The sequence below is a fragment of the Marmota monax genome, unplaced genomic scaffold, assembly GCF_021218885.2.
Source record: "Marmota monax isolate L192 unplaced genomic scaffold, Marmota_monax_Labrador192_F-V1.1 WCK01_AAM20220418_F8-fsc00091, whole genome shotgun sequence".
In the NCBI taxonomy this organism is placed as follows: Eukaryota; Metazoa; Chordata; class Mammalia; order Rodentia; family Sciuridae; genus Marmota; species Marmota monax.
The window spans coordinates 3,523,161-3,545,247 of NW_026692434.1; the positions used below are offsets into that span (position 1 = coordinate 3,523,161).

Consider the following 22,087-nt stretch of genomic DNA (forward strand, 5'->3'; position numbering starts at 1 on the left):
ATACACTAAATAAAACACCTCAGTAATAAAGAATAAAAGTCTTAATTCTAGAAAGGAGACCAAAGAAATGGAATATTTTTTGTTATGATCACTATCATCATCTATGTTATAATTATTTGAGTTTTGCTTCTGTTTGGTGTCTGTCAGGAGCCAAGCACTGGATGTAAGGTTTTATTTCAGCACCAGGACACTTGAACAGCACCACTGTGAGTCTCCTAACCACACTGTGGCTCTGAGTTAAATTTATGTTTAACCTCTGGCACTTTTCACAGAGGGTCCTTTCAGTCAAAACCAGACAGATTATTTTAAAAAAATAGAACACAAAGTTTAAAAAGCCATGTCTTAAATCAATGTAGTCTCAGTGATTTTTTTTCCTGAAATGGAAAGTAAATTATATACTGAGAACATGAAAAGCACTAACACTTGATAAGTGAATAAATTCCTTAATCTTTAAATAAAATCATGACCCAAGAAATGTTAAGCATGGGAAAATTCTCTAACATTCCATAGCTATCCATGTTTTAAAACACATTTGAGGGAGATAATTGGATAAAACATTTTTGATAAATTACCTGGTAGGAATCCTGAAATCTACATTATTTCCCAACTTGTAAGCCACTTGCAATGAAGTTGATCCCACCACTCTCTGGATAGCTCTTCTAGATGCTGCTTTATCTACCTGGAACTGAGAAATCAGGTCAAATCCTGTAGAAATAAAATGCAAAATCCAAAATGAGATTGGTTAATTCCTTTCCACAACTCTCACAAATAAAAGAATGAATTCAGTTTGGAAAACATGCATTTTCAATATGGCATATTTCTACTTGCCTGGCAAGTCATCTTGGCCAATCCTGATCTTGGGACAGAGTTCATTTTCCCCATTAGAATTTGAATTGACAGGGAATCCTACAAAAAAGATACCATGTTATCTCACTTCATCCACTACAGAGATTGCCAATAATTGAGCAAATATTTAAAATACAATCTCATACAAGCTTGCTTGTAAGTAGTATATTTGGCTTTAACTCTATACCTCAGTGATCCTAATTCATTCACATTCAACTTATTCTGGAAGGGATGCAAGGCACAAAGTTGATTTAATAATTTGTGCTGGAAAAATGTTTCTTTGAGGAAGGGTAGGAATTTGTTCCTTTTGGAACCAACCAGAGCTGTGCAATGTCCTGAAAGGCACAAGGTCAGACGTCTGTTTGGAAAACTTCTGGTGGTTTGGGATAAAAAATATTCCTTAAACATCACAAATTTTAGAATTCTAATGAGAGTCCAGAGTCAGACTTGAACAATTTCAGTGAGGCTTCTGAGAGTGAAGTTCTCAGGAATCTTTGTTAAGTAGAAGAGGGATCATCTGGGGGAGACTTAGGATTCATTGATCCTAAATAAAATATAGAAGGTGCATTTAATTTCACAAATTCATTTCAAGACATCAAATAAAGGTCCCAACAATATTATTGGCAGTATCCTAAAATTGGGAAGAGTAACAAGAAGATAATAATTATGAGAAGAATTAAACCCTAAATGATGAGAAATTCAAGAATTGAATTGGGTGCTCTTTACACATGTAGAAGATTGTCCTAACAGAGATTTTTTTTTTACCCCCACAGGAGACTTCCTATAACCCTCCAACCTTGGTACCTTGCTGAGACTTACTTGATGACAAAGACTTCCTAGGCTTCAAAAACAAAAAATTTATAAAGCTTTTTTGGCTTAGCCATCTGAGTACATCAAACATTTTCTTCAGATCTCTCTTTATACCAAATTGTTGGGGGTCAATCCATCCATCTATCATCCATTCATCCATCCCCATATCCACCCAACATTTACTATCATCTGAATCAGGCACAGGGCACACCTGATGTCCTTCCTGCCCACTATGATCATAGTCAGGATTTCCTTTACACACTCAGCACTGAGCCCAGCAACCACTACAGCATCCCCATGGGCTGAAGCAGAATTGGAAAATGGAGGTGCAAAGGACCATGGGTGCCTCACTCAGCCTTCACTCAGCCACACCCTTGCTTGATCACAGTCCTGCCTGTTTCTGGAAACAACCAATATTTCAAAAGTCAGAAACTATGGTCCTTACTTGGGCGACGCTTAACGGCCGCAGATGCCCAGGATCCCAGAAAAACGCATACAAAGAAAAATACTGGAATTTTCCTAAAAAGATGAGAAGATAAATGAGTCAAACAAGAATCCCTCCAGATGAGAAGCTTCATGTTTTTAAACCTGGTTAACCTGATTAATGTAGGTGATCAATTCCCAATACAGATGATTTGCTCCATTTAGACTGAACTTAGAGATTTAAAGAATTTGCACATCTCTGACTCCCACTGTCCCACTGTGGTGTTATCATCGATTTCACTTCCTCGGTATCTCATTATTTCACTCTTTCTATACCTTTTTCTCTGTCTCTGTTTTCTTTAACTTTTGATTTCCTTGCCTCTGTGGCTGTCTCCTTCTCTCTTTTCCTCTGTCTCTTTTTGTACTTCTCCCTCTTGTTCTCTTGTCTTCTCTCCACCCCTCACCTCCTTTCATTCTACTACCACTGCAGAAACACAGATACTCGGTTCCAATGATCCCTACCCCAGTCTTGCCACCACTCTTTCCATTATCCAAATCTTACCAGCAGTTCTTCATTTTCTCAGCAGTTTTCCTTGGTTGCCAACAGCCCCTGTGAAGAAAGGGGTTGGGGGATGGGGAGTCACTGCTCCCCTAAGACCCCTTCACTGTCACTCTGGGATGTAGATTCTGGCCCCAACCTTGGTCTCTCCTGCCCTTCTGAGGGCTAAAAGTAAAGGAAATGAACTAGAGGCATCAGATGATATTTTAACTGAAGCAGAGGAAAGGGGTGGGGAGAGGCAGCTCCATAAGCCCAGGTCTGGCCAGGGGTGTGTCCTCAAAGCTAACAAGGTTACACTGAAGGAGGTATTAACAGGAGAAAGTTTGCTGGAAAGCAAATAATAAAACCAGGATGTGGGGAAACTCACCAGAAAGATCCAGGCAAGCTGCTATAGGAATACAGTAGAAACTTTTAGAACTGCTATAGGAATACAGTGGAAGCTTTCAGAACTGCTATAGGAAGGGATACAGTGGAAGCTTTTAGAGGATCCAGTAAAGAGGTGCCCATTGGAAGGCAGAGGTGTTGAGAATTGACGGAGTCCTGCTGCCCAATCAACCAAAGTTTGAATCCCCATTTGTTCTGAAGCTAATGCGTTGCACAACACTGGACAAGATAACCTCTTTGTAACTCAATTGCCTTAACTAAAAACAGGTTGAAAATACATAAAAACAATTATTTTGAGAATTAAAGTAGATTAGCAAAGGCAAAGAGTCTAACACCAGGTATTCTTTGTCATTTTCATAATAGCTAACACTTCTTCCTGGGCTTCCCTCTGTTGACAGTGCTTGAAACCTAGTGGGAATTTAGTTCTCACAACCACACTATAAAGTAAGACTGAAATTATTGTCATTCACCAAATAAGGCACAGATATGAAGTAACTTGTTTAAAATTGCATGGCCATTACTCAATACATGTTAACTCTCTCTACTCCGCAGCTGGAAATCTTGATAAAAGGTGACATTGAACCCCCTAGTTGTCATTATGAAATGAATAGCACTGCTATTTCTTTTTCATTTATTTCTTTTCAAGAAAGTCTTTTCATCTTCTGCCTTCCTCAGTTCATGGGATGAACTGTGAAGGAGGTCAACAGTAATGTCCATGCTCTTCTCCATTCCTCTTCTATGAGGGACCCATGTGTTGGAGTCCTGTCTCCCCCCTCATAGGACATCCATTCCCTCATGCTGGTTGGGGCTTTTCACAACGCCCTTTCATTCTCCTTAGTCGATCAAAATTCCCATTCCCTCATTCTGGCGCAGGACAGAACTACAAATGGCCAGAGCCTAGTTTATTTGTGTAAGCCCATCAGGATGAAAGGAGAAGTCTATTAACCTTAGAGGAGGAATTGTGCAGATGGGGACCTTCCTGAGAAAGCACAGGAGGTAAGCCAGCCCTAGAGCCACAGGGAAAAAGGCATTTTCCAAAGGGCTTTCTGCCAAAGTTCTTTATTTGCCATATGGACCCTCTCATGGTATGTACAAATTTTCCTATACAATTAGTGTTTGAGAAATCCTTTTGTGAAGTGTTTTTAGAGATCCCACCTCCGTGCTTGCCCCTCCCCAGCTCACTTTAAAGAATTCTCTATGACTAAAATCTGAAAGCAGGTGAGGGGGCCTTTTAATAAAAGATAAAAGCATGGATGGGAAAATATGTTTGTTCACAGTGATCTGGCTTTTTTCCAGGTTGGCAGTTTTAAGATGGTGAAAGGCAAGTAACATGTCCATTAAGAAAAAATTGTAAATTCAGGGAAACAAAGGAAAATACAATCTTTAAGGAAACTTTCCATCCCTTCCTCAATCCCACTTTTTATTAACTATATTTCCTAACACAATACAAGAAGCTCACAACAGTGAGCAAAGCCCACACTGGGTCAGGTTGTCCCCTCATCAAAGTTTCAGAAGCCTTTTCTTCCTTAACACCATTTCCTTACTTTACCTAAGAGCTCAGCTCAAAAGCCATGTGGAAAGGAAATCTGGTCAGTGACAACACATTAAGTGCACTAAGACAACTTGACATTTAAAAGAATCAATTTTATAAGTATTTTATACAGAATAGTTATATCTTCACCCCCTTATATCCCTACTCTGTCCACACACTCTTCTTCAGAATATATTCACATACTAATTTTTCTCTTGCTATGAATAAAAAATTTTATTTTCTCATGTTTCATATCCGGGAGAATCATCACAAATAATCATCCTTCTTTGTCATTTACTTTCTTTCATTTTTATTTTCAATTAATAGAATTAATTTTATTTTCTATTTCTTAAGTAATGCTTAAGTATTTATTGAATAACCATATGTACCAGATATGTGCTGGGAGTTGCAGAGACAAAAAAGCATCCTTGCCCTGAGGGTAATCTAGAAGGGAAAAAAAATGATTGCAATATTAAGAATAAAATGATTGTAGCATCACTGAGGACAAGTATGAACTCAGTGCAAAAGTGTCAGGAAATTTTTCATAAAGGAAATAAAATCTCAAAGGATGAAAAGAAACTACCAAGCTGTCATGTATTTAAAAAATAAAAGCAATTAAAAAAGAAAAAGAAAGAAGGAAAAGAAACTACCAAGAGAATAAGTGGGTATAGTACATTCAGACAGAGAAAACAGCAGATGTCATGACAAAAAGGTAGAAGAAAACACAGGGAGAGTAACTAGTTTAGTTCAGGGAGTCTTCCATTTGGTAACTATCCAATGGTGTCTCTTCTACCATGAATCCTGAGCTGATCAGCACTAGAGATAAGCAGAGAAAGACCCTGCCTCCATGGAGCCTGCACACCAGTGGGAGACAGATACTAAACACATTCACAAGAATGAACAAGATAATCTCAGTTGGAACTCCAGTAGAAAATATAAAGAGGGCAATGTGTGCTCCAGAGAGGTTTAGAGATTGATCTAGATTGAGGGGTGAGGGAAGGCTGCTTCAAAGTGGTGAATTTTAATTCAGACCAGACAAGAACGAAGAGGTAAGACTGGCAGGGTAAATTGGAAAGAGGTGGGAGGCAAAGAGAGTTATCTGGTTTTGAGCTGATCAACTAAGTAGATGATGATGTCTTTTTATGAAATTTCAAGTAGGAAGACTGTGGGGGAAGGAGCTGGATAAGGGATCTTGAACAACATAGAAAGAGGTTGGACTTTATTCAGACTGTTATAGAAACTGGGAGAAGAGTTTGAGGCCAAGAATAGTTATTTTAAAGATGTATCTTTATAAAGATGGTTCTGATGTTGCTTGAAGGATGGATTGAATGGATTTGAGCAGTCCGAATACATACAACCAACTGAAGCAAGAGTTTCCGAAAATTGATACCCATGGAAATGTCATGCACTCTATTTTCTCTTTTACTCTATTTCATTTTTAGTGATGATGGACAACTCAATGAACAACTCTGATTTTAGAACCAGCTAATGGATTGTGACCCGTAGTTTGAAAAACATTGGAATAGACATAGTAGACACTTGAAATGCCAAGAGATTTGCCCTCTTATTTCCTAATACAGGACATAATATTTGGAACACCCCACAAAACTCATAGAATAGTAGGACAAGTTCCTTAGTTTTATAATGACTACATATTTTGAAACTATTCTTTTGAGTACAGTAACCATAAGCTGATAACATTAATCAAAGATGCCATGATCCCTGTATTTTATTACTTTATAGATTAAAAATAAAGAAGAAGCGTTTTAAAACTAGCTTCCTAATGGTGTCTAGCATTAAGCTTTGTTGTGTTTATCTTTAAAAATAAAATACCCAAAATGCCTAGTGGCACATATCAGTTGCATGAGGATGCTGCAAATTAGCCACAGCTAGAGCCTGAAATCTATCATAGAAATCTCTGGCTGAGAGACTGATTAACAATCAGAGAGTTGCTAAAACTAGGACTCCCACAGACTTGCATTGGGTTCAGTTTTACTGTAAAGAAATTTCAGCATAATCAAAGCTCTATTTTTAATCTCCTTATTTTGGTTCTATACTTGTAATTGTAGCCTAATCATCTATAGCAAGCAAATAGAGCCCCACGGTGACAGCCATCTCTTTGTGAAATCGCTCACCAGTAAATGTGCTCTCACCATGGAACAATAACACAAAAACATGTTAAGGAAAACCTTCCCCACCCCCAAGGCTTTCAGCGTGTACCTTCTGCTTCCTCTAAAATATGAGCATTTCCATTTCTCCAAGGAAGAGAAAAATCAATTCCTCTCCACAGCACACGTGCTTCCAGGAGCTGTTGCTATATTTGCTGCCTTGTGGGTCTTCAAGTTTATAGCATCTGATTCATGTCTTAAGCCTCTGTTGCTCCCTCCAATAAACTGTACCTACTGGCCCATAAGCATGTTTCTCTACACACTGTAAAGTTTGTCTTTCTAACCGTGGAAACCAAAGCTAAGTTAGAATCAGCTGGATAGCTTGTTAAAAACAGATTACTGGACTCCACTGCCAGAGTTTCTGATTCAGGAGATCTAAGATGCATCTGAGAATTTGCATTTCTAACAAGCTCCTAGATGATTCTGGTTCTGCAGTTTCTTCCAGTCTATTGAGAACTGCTGCTCTTACAGCTCATGTTTTCAACTCATTAAACCACTGCTCTTTTATTATAAATGGTATTATAAGTATTTGCTAAAGAAGTTTCTAAAATAATTATTGGTTGAATCCACAGGACCTCCTAATAACTTTGAGTTCATGAAAAAAAAATGCAATTGTATGTAGAACTAAGAAGAACCAATAGAATAAAATAAAACCCTAAAAAATGCAATAATTTTTTTACTGGACATCTACAAAGGAAATTTACTTTACAAAATGATGTATAGGAACCTGTCTTTTCTGCACTACAATCATGTATCAACCTAATAATATATTAATAAAATTGTGTTCCTGAATTTCATGTTAACTTCATAAATAAAATATTAAGAGTGCCTTAATTCTGAAAGGTTGTCTCTTATGAAAGAACCCCTAAATATATATAGTTTTACGTTGCACCCCATGCAATTGTGTATGCTTTCATTAGCTTCTACATACTGGGAAAATATTTTCCCTGCACTAGGTGGCAGTGCAATCCTGAAATATGAAACCTGAGCTAAGGAATCAAAGACTGGAATTTGATTTTCCCTTGTCAAGTACAGAACTTTGATTTTATGCAAATATTCCATTCTTGGTAATTTTCCATATGTATAAATTGAAGTATTATAATTGATTCCATTTTAGGGTTGCTCTCAGAATAAATGCACAAATATAATGCACTCTGATTGTTCATGAAAGCCTATTGAAGAAAGACAAGATGAACAATAAATGAACAACTGAAATGAACTCTGCCCTAATAGAGGAGCCATCTACTCTGTCCACACTAACTACCATCAATTTAGCTTTATAATGAACACAGCCAATCCCAAGATAAAGAGGGTAAGCTCTATAGCCACACTGATAAGTTTCAAATATCAGCTCTGCCATTTGTCTAGCTAGGAGCCTGTGGAAAGGTAACTAACCCCTCTGCCTCAGTTTCCTGATCTGTAAAAACTAAATAACACAAACACTTACCTTCTAGATATACTTTAAGGGTCAAACAAAGGCTTAACATAGTACCTGGCACTCAATAAATTTTAGCTATGAATTGGTATGTTATCATAACTTCCTCTCTCCTACTTTCTTCTCCCACTCAGCCCCACTTTCTTCCAGTAAATGGAGGTTTATTTAGATCTCCTCAAAAAAATAAAGATGTGGCTTTGCTAGATGCTAAAAAAAACTGTTTTAGGCAATACAGACAACTACTGGAAAACCCCATCTATGGATATCAAGATAAATCAGTTGAAAGCCCTCCTCCCCTATACATGCCCATCTTGAGCTCTCTGCTACACTTTTATTTCTCCTATAAAACTGTTCTTGATAAGCCTGTTTGTCAGGCACATCTCATCATTGAAAATACCACTCCTCCTGGGGCTGGGGATGTGGCTCAAGCGGTAACGCGCTCACCTGGCATGAGCAGGGCACTGCGTTCTATCCTCAGCACCACATAAAAATAAAATAAAAGATGTTGTGTCCACCGAAAACTGAAAAAAAAATATTAAAAAATTCTCTCTCTCTCTCTCTCTCTCTCTCTCTCTCTCAAAAAGAAAATACCACTCCTTTCACAATACTTGATGATTTTTCAATAATCCTAGTCTTGTTTGTATTCACCTCACCCCAACAAGACAGACTTGATCATCCTGTTTTTCCTGGAAAAGAAACAGGTAAAGACACTTACAGGAGTTCACTATTACTCGGTGACAAAAGAGGTGACCAGGTCTCCAGAGTTGTGAACAAAGGCAATTCCAACAATCTCTCAGAACCAAAAACAGCTGCTTATAAAACACTTTGCGTGTACAATGACCATGCCTACTAATGAGTTCCTTTATGAATTTATTTAAAAAAAAAAAAAAATATATATATATATATATATATATATATATATATATATACACATATACATATTTGTATACATATAGAATTGGTTTCTTCACTGCAGAAGTGAAATAATATGTGACCATTACAGAAAAGTAGAAAATATGGAAATAGAAAAAAAGAAAAAAAATCACTCACCACCTAGGGACAACTCCCTATTAATTAACATGTTAGTTTTGGTCTGGGGCTGTAGCTCAGTGGCAGAGCGCTTGCCTGGCATGTGTGAATCTCTGGGTTCAGTCCTTAGTACCACATAAAAATAAAGGCATGCTGTCCATCTATAACTATAAAAATGTTTTTTAAAAAAATGTTAGTTTTTTCCTATATATAGGCTGTGGTCATAATCTATTCAGTACAAAGTTTTGCATTCCTTAAATGCACATCATTTAAACATTTATGCATTTTCTTTCCCAAAATGTAATCACATGTCACATACAAAATAGATAGCAAACCCAGGTTTAAGAACTTTGCCTTGAAGTTAAAATTACAACTTTTAATTTTAACCACTGTTACCTCAAGAGAGAAAACAACTCTACAGAGGCATTTGAGTAACTAGGGAAGATTTTTCCAGCAGGTTTTGGTTTCTAAAAGATGTAATTTTTCTCACCCAAAGCCATGTGAATGTAAACTCACAACCAATCAACTAAACAGAAAGGCATGCATAGACATGGCACCCATGGCACCCAAAGGTGGCACCCAAAGCTCAGCCACAGGGAAGTCCTGCCTCCTACCTTACTTTCATTTCAAAAATCTCTGAAACTGTGACTAATTCCAGGAATAGCAGGAGCAACTGACACATGGACAGGAGCCTTTGTTTAAAAACTGGACTTAAAGCAGTTCCAAGGAAGGGCTCTTAGCATTAGCACATAGTGATTCGAGGCGTGGTCAGCCCAGAGAGAACCAGTATGGATATAAAGGTGGACAGGAAACACCAGGATGGTGAGAGAGGAGGGGCAGGATCCAGACTGGTGTTATCCTAGTCTGGCCAAGGCTTCCCTGGGGATTCCAGGACTTTTTCTATAGTTGTAGTGTAAGGAGGAAAGAGAGAAGGGATACCTCCACTTTATCATGAACTGTGTTTCCTATTTAAAAATTAAGTTTTCTCTTTTGATCTACAAACTCGTTGTTACTGCCATTTTACAAGCTCAAAGTGAAGCTCAAAGATGTTAAATAAGTTTCTAGGGGAAACTCCAAATGGCAGGCCAATACTAAACTTGGGTTTCTCTGACAAAAAGATGATGTTCTTCCTATAATTTGTCCTTTTCTGAATACACACACAGTGCACACACAGGCACGCACTAGTGCAGATGTACATTTTTATCTTCCTCTTCAGCTAACAATTCACTACTATGTTCTTCCCTTCATTAACTCCCAAGTTGAAGAATTTCAAGAGTTGGTAAGAAGCTTTGCCCCTTGTACTGGTCACCTAGTAACCGACTGGTACCCTAATTGAGCCAGTTAAGTCTGAGAGACCCTCCTCCTGGTATTTGAAAAAGGATACCAAAAGTGGTATCGTGGGCCTCGTGTATAAAAGACAGGTGAAATGTGATCACTCCTGGTCCAATGCCCCAGGCTTTATATAAATTTTTTATGATCAACTCAGCTCATAGGGGTGTTTGGTAAATCTTTACGTACTTTTAGGTTTTTTTCCCCCTATGTTCCCCTGTGGTCCTATCCATATCAAGATTTGTCTCAGATTCTATCCTCTCACAGTTTAGGGGCCTTGATTATTTAAAATATCACCCTCATTTTATTTATAACCTACTACATTCAATCATTTTGTATATTGCAAGGCAATCAAAACTTCAACCAACACCAAGTTGAAGTATAGTGCCAAATAATACATCCCTGTCCTCAAGGAAGAACAGATAGATGCACTCCACTTCCAAATCTTAAAACACACTTTGACCTAAAAGAATGCCCCAAAGAATTAAACCACTAGCAAAGTGCTCCTGATATATAAAAGTAAAGTTTCTGATACTGACCAGAGGGCTTCAGAAAAATTTCACAGACAAGTGACATTTTAACTTGATATGGAGGAATGGATCATATTTTGCAGGCAGAGAAGGCAGAATGGGTTACAAGGCAGTGGGAATAATGTGAGCAAAAACTTGGAGGCATAGAAATGCATGGAGAGTATATTTAAACACAGTTAAGGCATGACTTAGCTTTTTGAAAATATTATTTGAGTGTCCATCTTGAAAAATTAATCTTGAAAAATTAGAATCATTAGACTTATTTGGTAAATAAGTCTAACAATGTTTCTGATTTTCTTATATTAGGTACCTGTTACATTAATATTTTATTCCTGAAAATCAAACTGACCCTTTTGCCACAGTGAAAAAAAGGGGTTAGTTACAGAATGATGGTTCTGGGAGGATCTTTCTATTTTCCACAAATTATTCTTGTTTGGGGATTCTATCAAGATGCAAGAAACATCAGGTGCTCTGATGCTATGCCAAGGGAAAAAAGTAAAATGATTTCACTAGGATATAACTAAGTATTTGCTACCATTTAAATTACAATTATTTTCTCCCCAATAGTGTCAGTAATAAGCTTCTAACCTTCCAATGCTAGGAAGGATCAGCAGCATAGGCAGATAGCAAGGCCTTCATATCCTTGGAGGAAAGCCAATGGGTAAATAAAGATATGCAATACTTTAAAAGAAAACATAAATAAAGATCCCCAAGAATCTTGGGTATATATTCAGTGATAGATTCAGGCTGCAAGAATCAAGACACGGGACCAAAAATGGAAGACACATTATGTGCAAGGAAAAGATTTGAAATTGAAGTTGCTCTGAACGGTGAAATAAGCTCTCTAGTGGCGCTCAAAAGGGAGACAGGGAAAAATGTAGAGTGGAGCTGCTGCGGCTCAAACAGAAATCAGCATGCACATGGTGTATTTTCTGAAACCTCTTCAGTCAAGTAGAACAAAATAGTAAGGAAGCAATAAAAGAATAAATGTCCTAGAATTATTGGCCTCCCAACCATAACCTGCTGCATAGGGTTGGTTTCAGAAGCAGATGTAGAAAAATTGCAGCCCACAAGGTTTTTATCACTGTAGATGTTCTTTTCAGCTTTGTTATCTAACAGGACACTGTTGAACATGTAAAATGTTATTATAAGAATCACAGAAGTAACCAAGAGAGATCCATCTCTTGGTACAACATTGGGAAATAGCATTTGGTTACGGATTTACACCATAATAAAATTGTCCATAAATACACACTCTAAACACAGAAGGTGAGAAATAAATAACTTTCATATTATATCCAGAGACTAAATGATAGACCCTTGGTGTGTGTCATTGTAAGTAGTTATTTAAAAAGAAGAAGGAAAAACAAAAGTCAATTGACCCTTGTTGGATTATAAATAACCATATAAGAGGGGTTTTTTTGTTTGTTTGTTTGTTTTTAAGAAATTGAAATATTTTTAAAAGCCTTAGGGTTTTGCTGTGTTGCCTATGGAGCCCACCATGGTCATTTCTATTACTCTATTTCAAGAGTTACACTGGCTGCAAATTCAACTATAATTCATATAGTAGGAATTCATATGTTTCCTTTAAAAATAAACATTTTCTGCCAAACCCAAGTACTGCTGTTTTCTCAAATCAGAAATAGTGAAACTAATTTTAATACAAGAATTTTCTCTCCATGTACTATGTTTTCCAAAAAATTATTCATTTTCTCTCTGCCTATCAAACTGCAGACCCTAAACTTCCAAGCCTTTCTCAAGCAAACCCCACCTCTTCTACAAAATTCCCTTGGAACCTCCAGTCAGATGTTCTCCATTCTGATCACTCACAGGAAAAATTATTAACGTGAAATGATGTTACATTTGGTTTCAGAGATGGAAGATAATAATAGAGAAAGCAAGGGCATCTAAAATCGGAGAACCTGAACTTGAGCCCTTGTTCCACCAATATGTGTACATTCATTGGTCTTGTAACACCACTGAGCCTATTTTCTGTTCTTCAAAATGGAACTTTCCAGAGAGGCTCATTGTGATGTTCAATGAGTCAATACATTTGGGAGAGCTTTATAGGCAAAAAGCACTCTGCAGAGATAATTGTTATTTCAAAAATCGTTAAGAGGGCTGGGGTTTTGGCTCAGAGGTAGAACGCTCGCCTCACATGTGCAAGACCCTGGGTTCAATCCTCAGCACCACATAAAAATAAATAAATTAAATAAAGGTATTATGTATAACTACAACTAAAAAATAAATTTAAAAAAAATCTTTAAGAAGCACCTAACATATGCAGGAAAGTTTTCAATGATGCATATGAATCAAAAGTGAAAAAGTAAAATTTCCAATTCTCAAGAACCTTCAAATATAATAGAGAAATGAAGTCATACACCTTAATTATTAAAACACAGAACAATGAGTGGCAAACACCCTAACCAATATCCTCAGGACTCCAACTCAATTTGACAAACCTCCATGATGCTGGTTCTTGAGATACAAAGATAAATACAATAGGTCATTGTCACCTGTCTGGTAGGAAGTACATTCACCCAACAACAATGGCAATAGGAAGATAAGCTTTGCAAAGAAAGTACATCCCGGAAATTAGCCAGGTCTGGGTAGATAAATATCCAGAAAGGCTTTGGCCTAAATACTCAAAGATAAAAGCTTGAGCCAGGTGTGGTGGCTCACACTTGTAAACCCAGTGGTTGGGGAGGCTGAGGCAGGAGGATTGCAAGTTTAAAGCCACCCTTAGCAATGGTGAGGCACTGAGCAACTCAGTGAGACGCTATCTCTAAATAAAATATAAAAACAGGCTGAGGATGTGGCTCACTGACTAAGAACCCCTGGGTTCAATCCCCAGTACCCCCCCCCAAAAAAAAAGATAAAGCTTAAAGGGAAGGGTCAGAATTTAGACTGAATTTTTGTTTTCAAATGAGGTGAAAAGAACTGGATCTGGCACTGGACTAAGCAGCCCTGTAAGGCAGGTGGATGCTGGGAAGAATTAGTGACCATGGAGATTGAGCTGAGAGGGAACATACCCCACTAAAAGGATAATGGTAAGTTAGAAACTTCTGAAAGACGGAAACCTGAGCACAATGGGAAGAGAAAGGAACCATATCAACAGAGGCCAGAGATCTAAATGATAAGAAAAGCATGGAGGTGACTAGAGGAGGACAGGGTATAGAAAATGGTTTGTTGTTGTTGTTCATTCATTTGTGTTTAGAAGATTAAAAAATAAAATAATACTTCATGGCATTTTCTACATGCTGGGTATTATTCTAAGAACTTTACCTTGATTGACTCGTTTATTACATATTAGCTATAGTGATAGATGAGAGTATTCCCACTGTAATGATGATGAAACTGAGACATGGGGAAGCTGACATTTGTGATCTAAGCAAAAGGATCCAGTGCAGAGAGAGAAATGGAAAACAGGGAAGGACACTATTGGAACCAAAATAGGAGAAGCTCAGGGATAAGGTTGATTATAATTTTCCTTTCTATAATATTCTATGACTCTTCTCTACAGTAGAAATTATCACTTTTGCAGTCAGAAAAATAAAACAATATGGAAATTAAGAGATCATGGACTAGGGATATATATTTAGCTCAGTTGTAGAATACCTACTGGCATGTGCTGGGCCATGGGTCTGATACCCAGCACAGCAAAAGAAAGAAAGAAAGAGAATGAAAAGGGGGAAATATGAGAACACTTCATGTCTTTAACTTATTTCTTCTAAGTAAAAAACAAGAACAAAAACTTTCCAATAAGAGGTACCTCATTGGGAATAGGAATCCCATCGTCTAGCACCTGTTTTGTTTGTGTGTGTATGTGTGTGTGTTTTAAAGGGGAAAGATTAAATCTGACAAAATCCAAACCCTTTTTCATGTTGCCCCAAGTACAGCTTTCAGTACACAAACTTCTCTATACTACTGTCCTTCAGGACTTTTATAATTGTCTTTTATTTTTCCTTCCCTCCACCCCTCTTCCATCATCCCATTTTCTACCACCACTACTCTTGGACCTTAGAAAACAGGGAAACTCTTCTGGGGTTAGCCACATGGTTGCTTCTGTCATTGGCTCTAATTTTCCTGAATTGGGGAGTCACACCATTAGATATCCAAGTAGTCATTTGAGGTTACTACATTTTGTTTCCTCATCATTCTCATAAAGGTAAGGTGAGCTGTGAATTGTAGTCTTTTACACTTAATTTTAAAATAATTTAATTTCCTTCAATCTACTGATTACTGAAGTTAGTTGATTGGTTTTGGGTTATTATTTTTTGGGTAAGGAGAAAGCAAAAATGACATTTTATATTATTGTTTGTCATGTTTTTCCAAATCTCTTTCCCCTCATTCCCTCTTAATGAATGCATCCCTGAAAGACATGTTTCCCTTTATTCCTACTTTTCTTTTTTAAACGATACTGGGGATGGAACCCAGGGCTTTTCTACCATTGAGCTACATTCCCAGCCCACTTCCTTATTACTATGAGAACTATTCACTTTACTTTCCTTAATACCAGACATTAAAAATTCAAGAAAGGAAGGGTAAGTTTCTAGTGTCTGTATCTAAGAAGTACTTTTCCTAAGTTGCTATGAAGGTCCAGTAGGACTTTGCCTGGGAGGATCCACTAGGAGGGAGGACTAAAGTATCTTGTCTGTCTCCACATGAGGTCCCTTGTTGGACCTACATTTAGCACTCCCTCCAAAACAGAAGATGTTACAACTATGCACATTCTTCACACTGCTCCCTAGAAGTGAGAGTAGAGGGCTCCCAGGGGAATGGAAAGAGAAATTTAAAATAGAATGCATGTTCTACTCCAATTATATTGAAGCTTCTATACATTGCCTGATATTCTGGAACTATTTGTCCTCTGAATTTTTTAATCCATTGGAGACATAATAGCTGTTAGAAGAAGCATATTAGGATCACATGGTATCTTTTTAAAAATTCAAATGCTTGGATCCGCCCACAGAGATGCAAGTTTAATTGGTCTGGGATGGACACCTATGCATCAGTATTTCTTATAAGATGCCCCATCCTTCACCCTGACCCCAGTGATCCTAAATGTAGCCTGGTTGAGTACCACAGGTATAAAGACAATATATGAACCTGAAAACTTTAGAGTTGATGTATTACATATATCATCACCCTCTTTGGATTCTTCTACATCTAGTTTTCTTTTTAATTAAGATAAGGATTTTAATCTGGGGTTAAAATAAAGTCAAAGCTATCACCAAATAATCTCTTTTCTACAAACATGCACACAAACATTAAACTAAAACAGCACACTCAAAGCTGCTCAAGGGACAAACCAAACAACCTGACCTAGTTATCCTTACACCAGCTATACATGGCATCACTAAACTTGCTAATGAGCTAGGAAAGTAGTTTGCGAGAGGAAATTGTATGCTAATAAGACTCCAGGCCAAAAAAGCAAAACAAGCATATTACCACTGAAGGTAATTAGGATAGGACTTAGTACTTTTAAAAAAAAAATCATCTATTCAAAGAGATTATATAATGCTGGCCTTTGACCCACTCAGATACATGGGGAGCTTTAGGATATGAAAGGCCATTCCTTATTTTAATTCCTGATTTCTAAGTACACATAGATCAATGTTCTGGAGGTCAAAGTAAAGAATGCTCAAATTTAAAACAATAAAAGTTTTCACCAAGTAATAGTGGAAACTATTAATTGGTCAAAAAAAATCACACCCCAATGTAGAAGTCACAAACTATGATAAATCACATTCCAGAATCTTAATTATTGGCTAACTACAGCAATGATCTCTACGTGATTGCCTGGTCTTATTTGCAGCTACCTTTCATTCCAGGTTGGTCTCATTTTTCAGGTTAGTCAACTAAATTAAGACCCTTTTTAGAATTTTAGGAGCCAGGACTTTTTTTCCTGCTATGCACAGAAGGCAGTAAAACACAATTCTTATGACACAGTTTGAGTGGCTCAGCTTTGTCTTGTAAAACCCTGGTTTAAGGTCACAGACAGGTTTTTGGAAAAAAAAATTACATTTAATCTTCAATAATATATAGAGTGACCAACTCATCCAAAATTTCCTGTTATGTTCCCAGTTTTGTTATTGAAAGTTTATATCCTGGGAATTATCTCCCCATCCCTATCCCAGGCAAATAGAGATGGTTGGTTACTCTAAACACAACCAGAATCAGCATCCAGTCTGGTGTAGACTTTGGATTATTATGTGCAATCTTCATACCAATTGTTCTTCCCTGATATTGATAAATCATGGATGATAAAGAAGACCAGATTAATATTCACAAGCCACCATGTAAGAGTTCCCACTGTGTTTTCAATGTGCTATCTGAAATTACATTGTGTAAGGTCACTACTGTTGTCCCAATATTATCATATAAAGAAACTGAGTCTCTAATAGAGACTGGTCTAGTTTTGTCTAACTCCAAAAAGTGCATACAGTCTATTTCATTCTCTACATCTTGCATTCTGAAGTCCAACAACCATAATAAATGTTAAGGAAATCTACATAGAGGAGATTCTATTATAAACTGAAGAAAAAGCAAAAATAAAACATAGAAGTTATAATATAACAAAATTCCAGAGTCTATATGAATCCAGTCAAATGTAGGGTAGAAATAAGATAACCAGCTGCTAACTGATGGATTACAAATTGCCCAAGGTCAAATTCATAAGAATCTTTATAACATCCTGTCAAATATTCAAATAATACCACCTTAGGAAAAAAGAATTTTCATATGTATGAAATATTTTGTTCCTAATTCTTTCTCTTCCCAGCAAGTAACAATATCCAATATAAATGATTTGTTCCTTAAATTTTTGTATTTTGATTTATCCTGCAAGCTAAAACTGCTATTTAGGAACTATCTGAAAAGTGCCACAAATTGATTTATAATTTAAGTCATACCTAGGAAGATTATTTCTCAGCACATATTTAAATCTCAGTTAAATCAGCAGATATTTTTAGACCAACATAATTTTTAAAATGTTACTAAAGAAATTCATGCTTGCTGCTTTTTACTTGACATTCTTGTATGCTCCCAATGTCTTACTACATGCCAGTTCTATGAAATGCTGCCTTTCATTGGATCCTTAGAAAAGTACAAACCCAAGAAGATTTCCTTCTAGTCTCTACTCATGGAGAAAGGGAACTGGCATCCATCAGTATTAATGTGAGTTAGTCTCGACAATATGTGACAGCTAATATCAGTATCTGCATGTGTATCTCTCAGCAGAAGAGTAGAGAGGTGAATGCTGCATACAGACCTTTAATTTTTTTAATGTGTGCTCTTACTTCACCCCCTCTTCAGTTTAAGTTCTTTTTTTTAAATTTAATACTCTTAGGTGTGGTCAGACTACAGATTTACAAGTGACTGAATCAACAACCAGCTCTAAAATTATCAGGTTCTTAATTATATCCAAAGTTTCTAATGCTGTAGTTTTACCCAACATGGCTGAAATCAAGGAAAAAATTTTTAAATATCTTTAAGATATCTTTGGTTTCCTATCTATAATATCTTTTCCCCAAAGGAGATCTGGGCATAGCACATTTCCCATCTTTCTGTAAGTCTTTTAATGAAGAAAACCTATGTGGTCTTGATGTCAGTGTGGAAATGAGAAACCACTGAAGTGTTAATACTGTCAGAAATGGACATTGGCTGTGTTTACAGCTGCTTGTGATAGATCATAATGGATGTAATTTAGTCCTTCTAGATTAGATATTCTCTAAAAGATGTACAGTTTTTCCTGGTAGCAATAATGACTTTCTGTGAAGTTTATGTGTAAATTAAATGGACCCTCAGAGCATCTTAAACTCCTGTTTGTAGGCATGAACAGTTGAGACTAGGAACTCTTCAACCAGCTGTTTAAGAATATGAAACAATTGGCAGGGGGTAGTTTATTTTACTTTAAATTAAATGCTTTATGGATTTAGCACAATCTGAGAGTGTTGTCAGATTTTTTAAAATCCATATATCATCTACACTATAAGAAGAAAAAAATGAAAAGAATAACCTGGAAGAAAAGCTTAATTAATTTTGCAATTGCAATACTGATAAGCTCCTGAAAATTTTAGTGAGTGTTCTTTATTTTTAATTTGTTCAATAAATATGCAGATGTGATCCTTCTTTGGCTATGTTCTATTTCATCTTCTGATGGAAAAAAATAGCATGTAAGCTTCATTATTCTTAGAACTCATAAATAACAGATGGATATTTAGAATAGTTAAGCCTTATAAACAGAAAAAAACTCTAAAATGAATAATAAAATATGGCTTTGGGGTCTGGAGCTGTAGCTCATTGGTGGAGTGCTTGCCTCACACATGTGAGGCACTGAGTTCTATACTCAGCACCACATAAAAATAAATAAAAAAGGATATTATGTCCATCTACAACTAAAACAATATTTTAAAAATACTGCTTTTGAATAAATTCAGTTCAATAGATTAAAAGCTAAATTTGTGCCTTTAAATACAAAGAATAAGCCAGTACACTGGTGCAATTATAAATTATAAGTCCCATTTCCTATTTACCTAGGCTATTTATTTGTTTACACTAATCATCATACATTAGCAAGACAAGATTGGGCACAAATGGACAAGTTAATTGCCCACACCATTAGAATTCCCATTTTTCTGTAGTGTGAATAAATTTCAAATTAAAACTACTAATTTGTGTGGTTTTTTTTTAAAGGTCACATTGTTACAAAGGAACTTGAGAGTGAAGAGAACAGAAATAACTCTCAAACTGAGTGAAGAAGGGGCTTTTTATAGTTTCCATTTTGTAGAAACTTTTATAAGCATCATTTATTTTAGAAACATAGAAGCTATAATGGCATGGAATAGGGAACTAGAATAGAAATAAATTGAAAGAATCATGGATTGATGTTATGAAAATCTCACCAATGGAAAATAAGTTAAAATCAGGCTGAAATATCCTAAAACACCTTGAATCTGCTAGTAGCAAACTGAGTCAGATCTATTTTGTTCCTCCACAAAGGAACAAAACAGAAAGTAATTTTGGAATGTTTCTTTGCTGCTATATATTTAAAGAGTCTTGACTTTATAGTTAAAATTCTAATCTTTCTTGTTCCCCACATAAGTATCTTCTCCGCATGTTGAATACTTGTCTGTCATAAGATTCTCCTAAGATGAGCTTGTCACACCCAATCAAGCCACAGCAGCCAGATCTAAGCAAGAGTGGAAAAAATCAAACCCAGTTCAAAATAGTTATCAGTATCCATATGAAAGAATATAGTCCACAGACGATAAAAATTATGCCAATTAAACAAATCAACAAAATAGAGAAGATTAAAAATAGGCACTATTATTAAGTATAAAAATCCAGTAAAAATCAACATATATATATATATATATATATATATATATATATATATTACTATTTATAGCTTATACCTCTTAAACTAGAAATACTAGGAAAATAGGACAGCCAGAGATGCTAGTCAAAGGGTCAAGGGCTCTACCTACCTTATTTCCCCTACAATCAGGTGAGCTTGGAAAAATGGAAGCCCAGGTTTTGTTGATGCTGTAGGTTATATTATTTTTTAAAGTATTTCATCGCTTGAGGTGAGACAGATGAGGACATTTTCAAACCATACTGACAATTGAGAACTGTAAAGGGATCTGAGATTTTACCCTAACTGCAATCTAACATGACAGGCAACCATTGCTTCATAGGATGCTGGCAGGAGACATAGATTCCTGGGTTAGAGACAAAAGGAAAGTTTTTTTGTTTTTGTTTTTATTCATAGTAAACCAGAGTATAATTACCTATAGTCTGAGCTCAATTCCCACAGAGGGATATGAGGAAGGTTAAATGATACCTTCATAGGTATCATTTGCAGAAGAGTTTAGGAAAACCAAATGTTTTATAATGGGTGTAAACCTTTCAGACTTTGCTGTGGAGGGAGATATATTTATTGTACTATAGAATAAGCAAATTTGACTTTGTTGCATACAAAGACACTATCTTCTAAAGCTTCACTATAAGACATGCTTGAAAAGATAATATGAACAAAGACAGTCAATACCCCTTCTCATAAGATGTGTGAAAATGTAAGACCTATGGAAAATTGTTTCCCAGTATTGACTTGTCAGTGAAATTCCACAGTAAGATATATAGTTCATGATTCTTTTCTCCAAACGAGGCTTAGGACAATACAGCACTATCTTCCTCAGAAACCCCACATTCACCATCATGGTCCCGAATTGCCCCATTCTTTTTTTTTTTCCTTTGCTGCCAGTGTCTTCTCCATATCAAGTCTAATTCTTCTCTTCAGTCTTTTTATTTTTTTTATTTTTTATTTTTTTTGCTGTGGTTCCTGAACTACCCCTTTCCATCCTCGTATCGTTGATTTACCCCTGACTTATGCTTGTAGTTCACACCCTCTGGAAAGGTGCTGTCACAGGTAACTTACCAGTAGCAACTTTCTTACCTGGGACTCCAGCACTGACCTGATAAGAATCCCCCTCCTTACAGAGAGCACATACTGGCTCTGAAACTGATAATTTCCAGGGCTGGGTAGAACAACCTGTATGGGTAATCATTATAGACAACTGGGATTGAGTTTGGATTGTTCTGGCTTTTTTGTTTTCTTAAATGAGTTTTACAGGGAAGTAGAAGACTCATCCTGTGCATATGCAATTTTAGTTTATGCTGTTTAGAATAGTCTTTTAGTCTGTAAGCCCAATATGTTACCATAGAAACAAGTCTCCATCTGAAATACATCCAATCAATTCTGAATTTATCATTCAGAGCACCTTCATAAATTGGAATAAATCCAACAGGTACCCAGAATGTCAGCATTTGGGCAATAAGCTGCATTTTTTTCTTTTATTTAATATTTTAAAGTTAAGAAATTAAGAATGATGATTCCAACATATATATATATATATATATATATATATATATATAGAGAGAGAGAGAGAGAGAGAGAGAGAGAGATTCAAAGGAAGAATATTCTTTCTTGTTTATCTTGTTCTTGAAACAACATTAAAATAGATCGACATATACCATTTC

The 22,087-nt window shown here is 36.4% G+C and overlaps 1 protein-coding gene across 1 annotated transcript in view; it reads right to left on the reverse strand.

The window, feature by feature from the left end:
* The window catches only part of Col9a1 (collagen type IX alpha 1 chain), an 84,056-nt gene extending 81,047 nt beyond the window's left edge, over positions 1-3,009 (reverse strand). The window contains exons 1-4 of the mRNA XM_046443053.2: positions 2,642-3,009; positions 2,102-2,175; positions 829-906; positions 573-705 (exon numbers count right to left, since the gene is read on the reverse strand). Coding sequence (XP_046299009.1) covers positions 573-705; positions 829-906; positions 2,102-2,175; positions 2,642-2,655 — 299 coding nt within the window. The 5' untranslated portion in view covers positions 2,656-3,009. The remainder of the gene's footprint in view (positions 1-572; positions 706-828; positions 907-2,101; positions 2,176-2,641) is intronic.
* Positions 3,010-22,087: the final 19,078 nt, after the last annotated feature.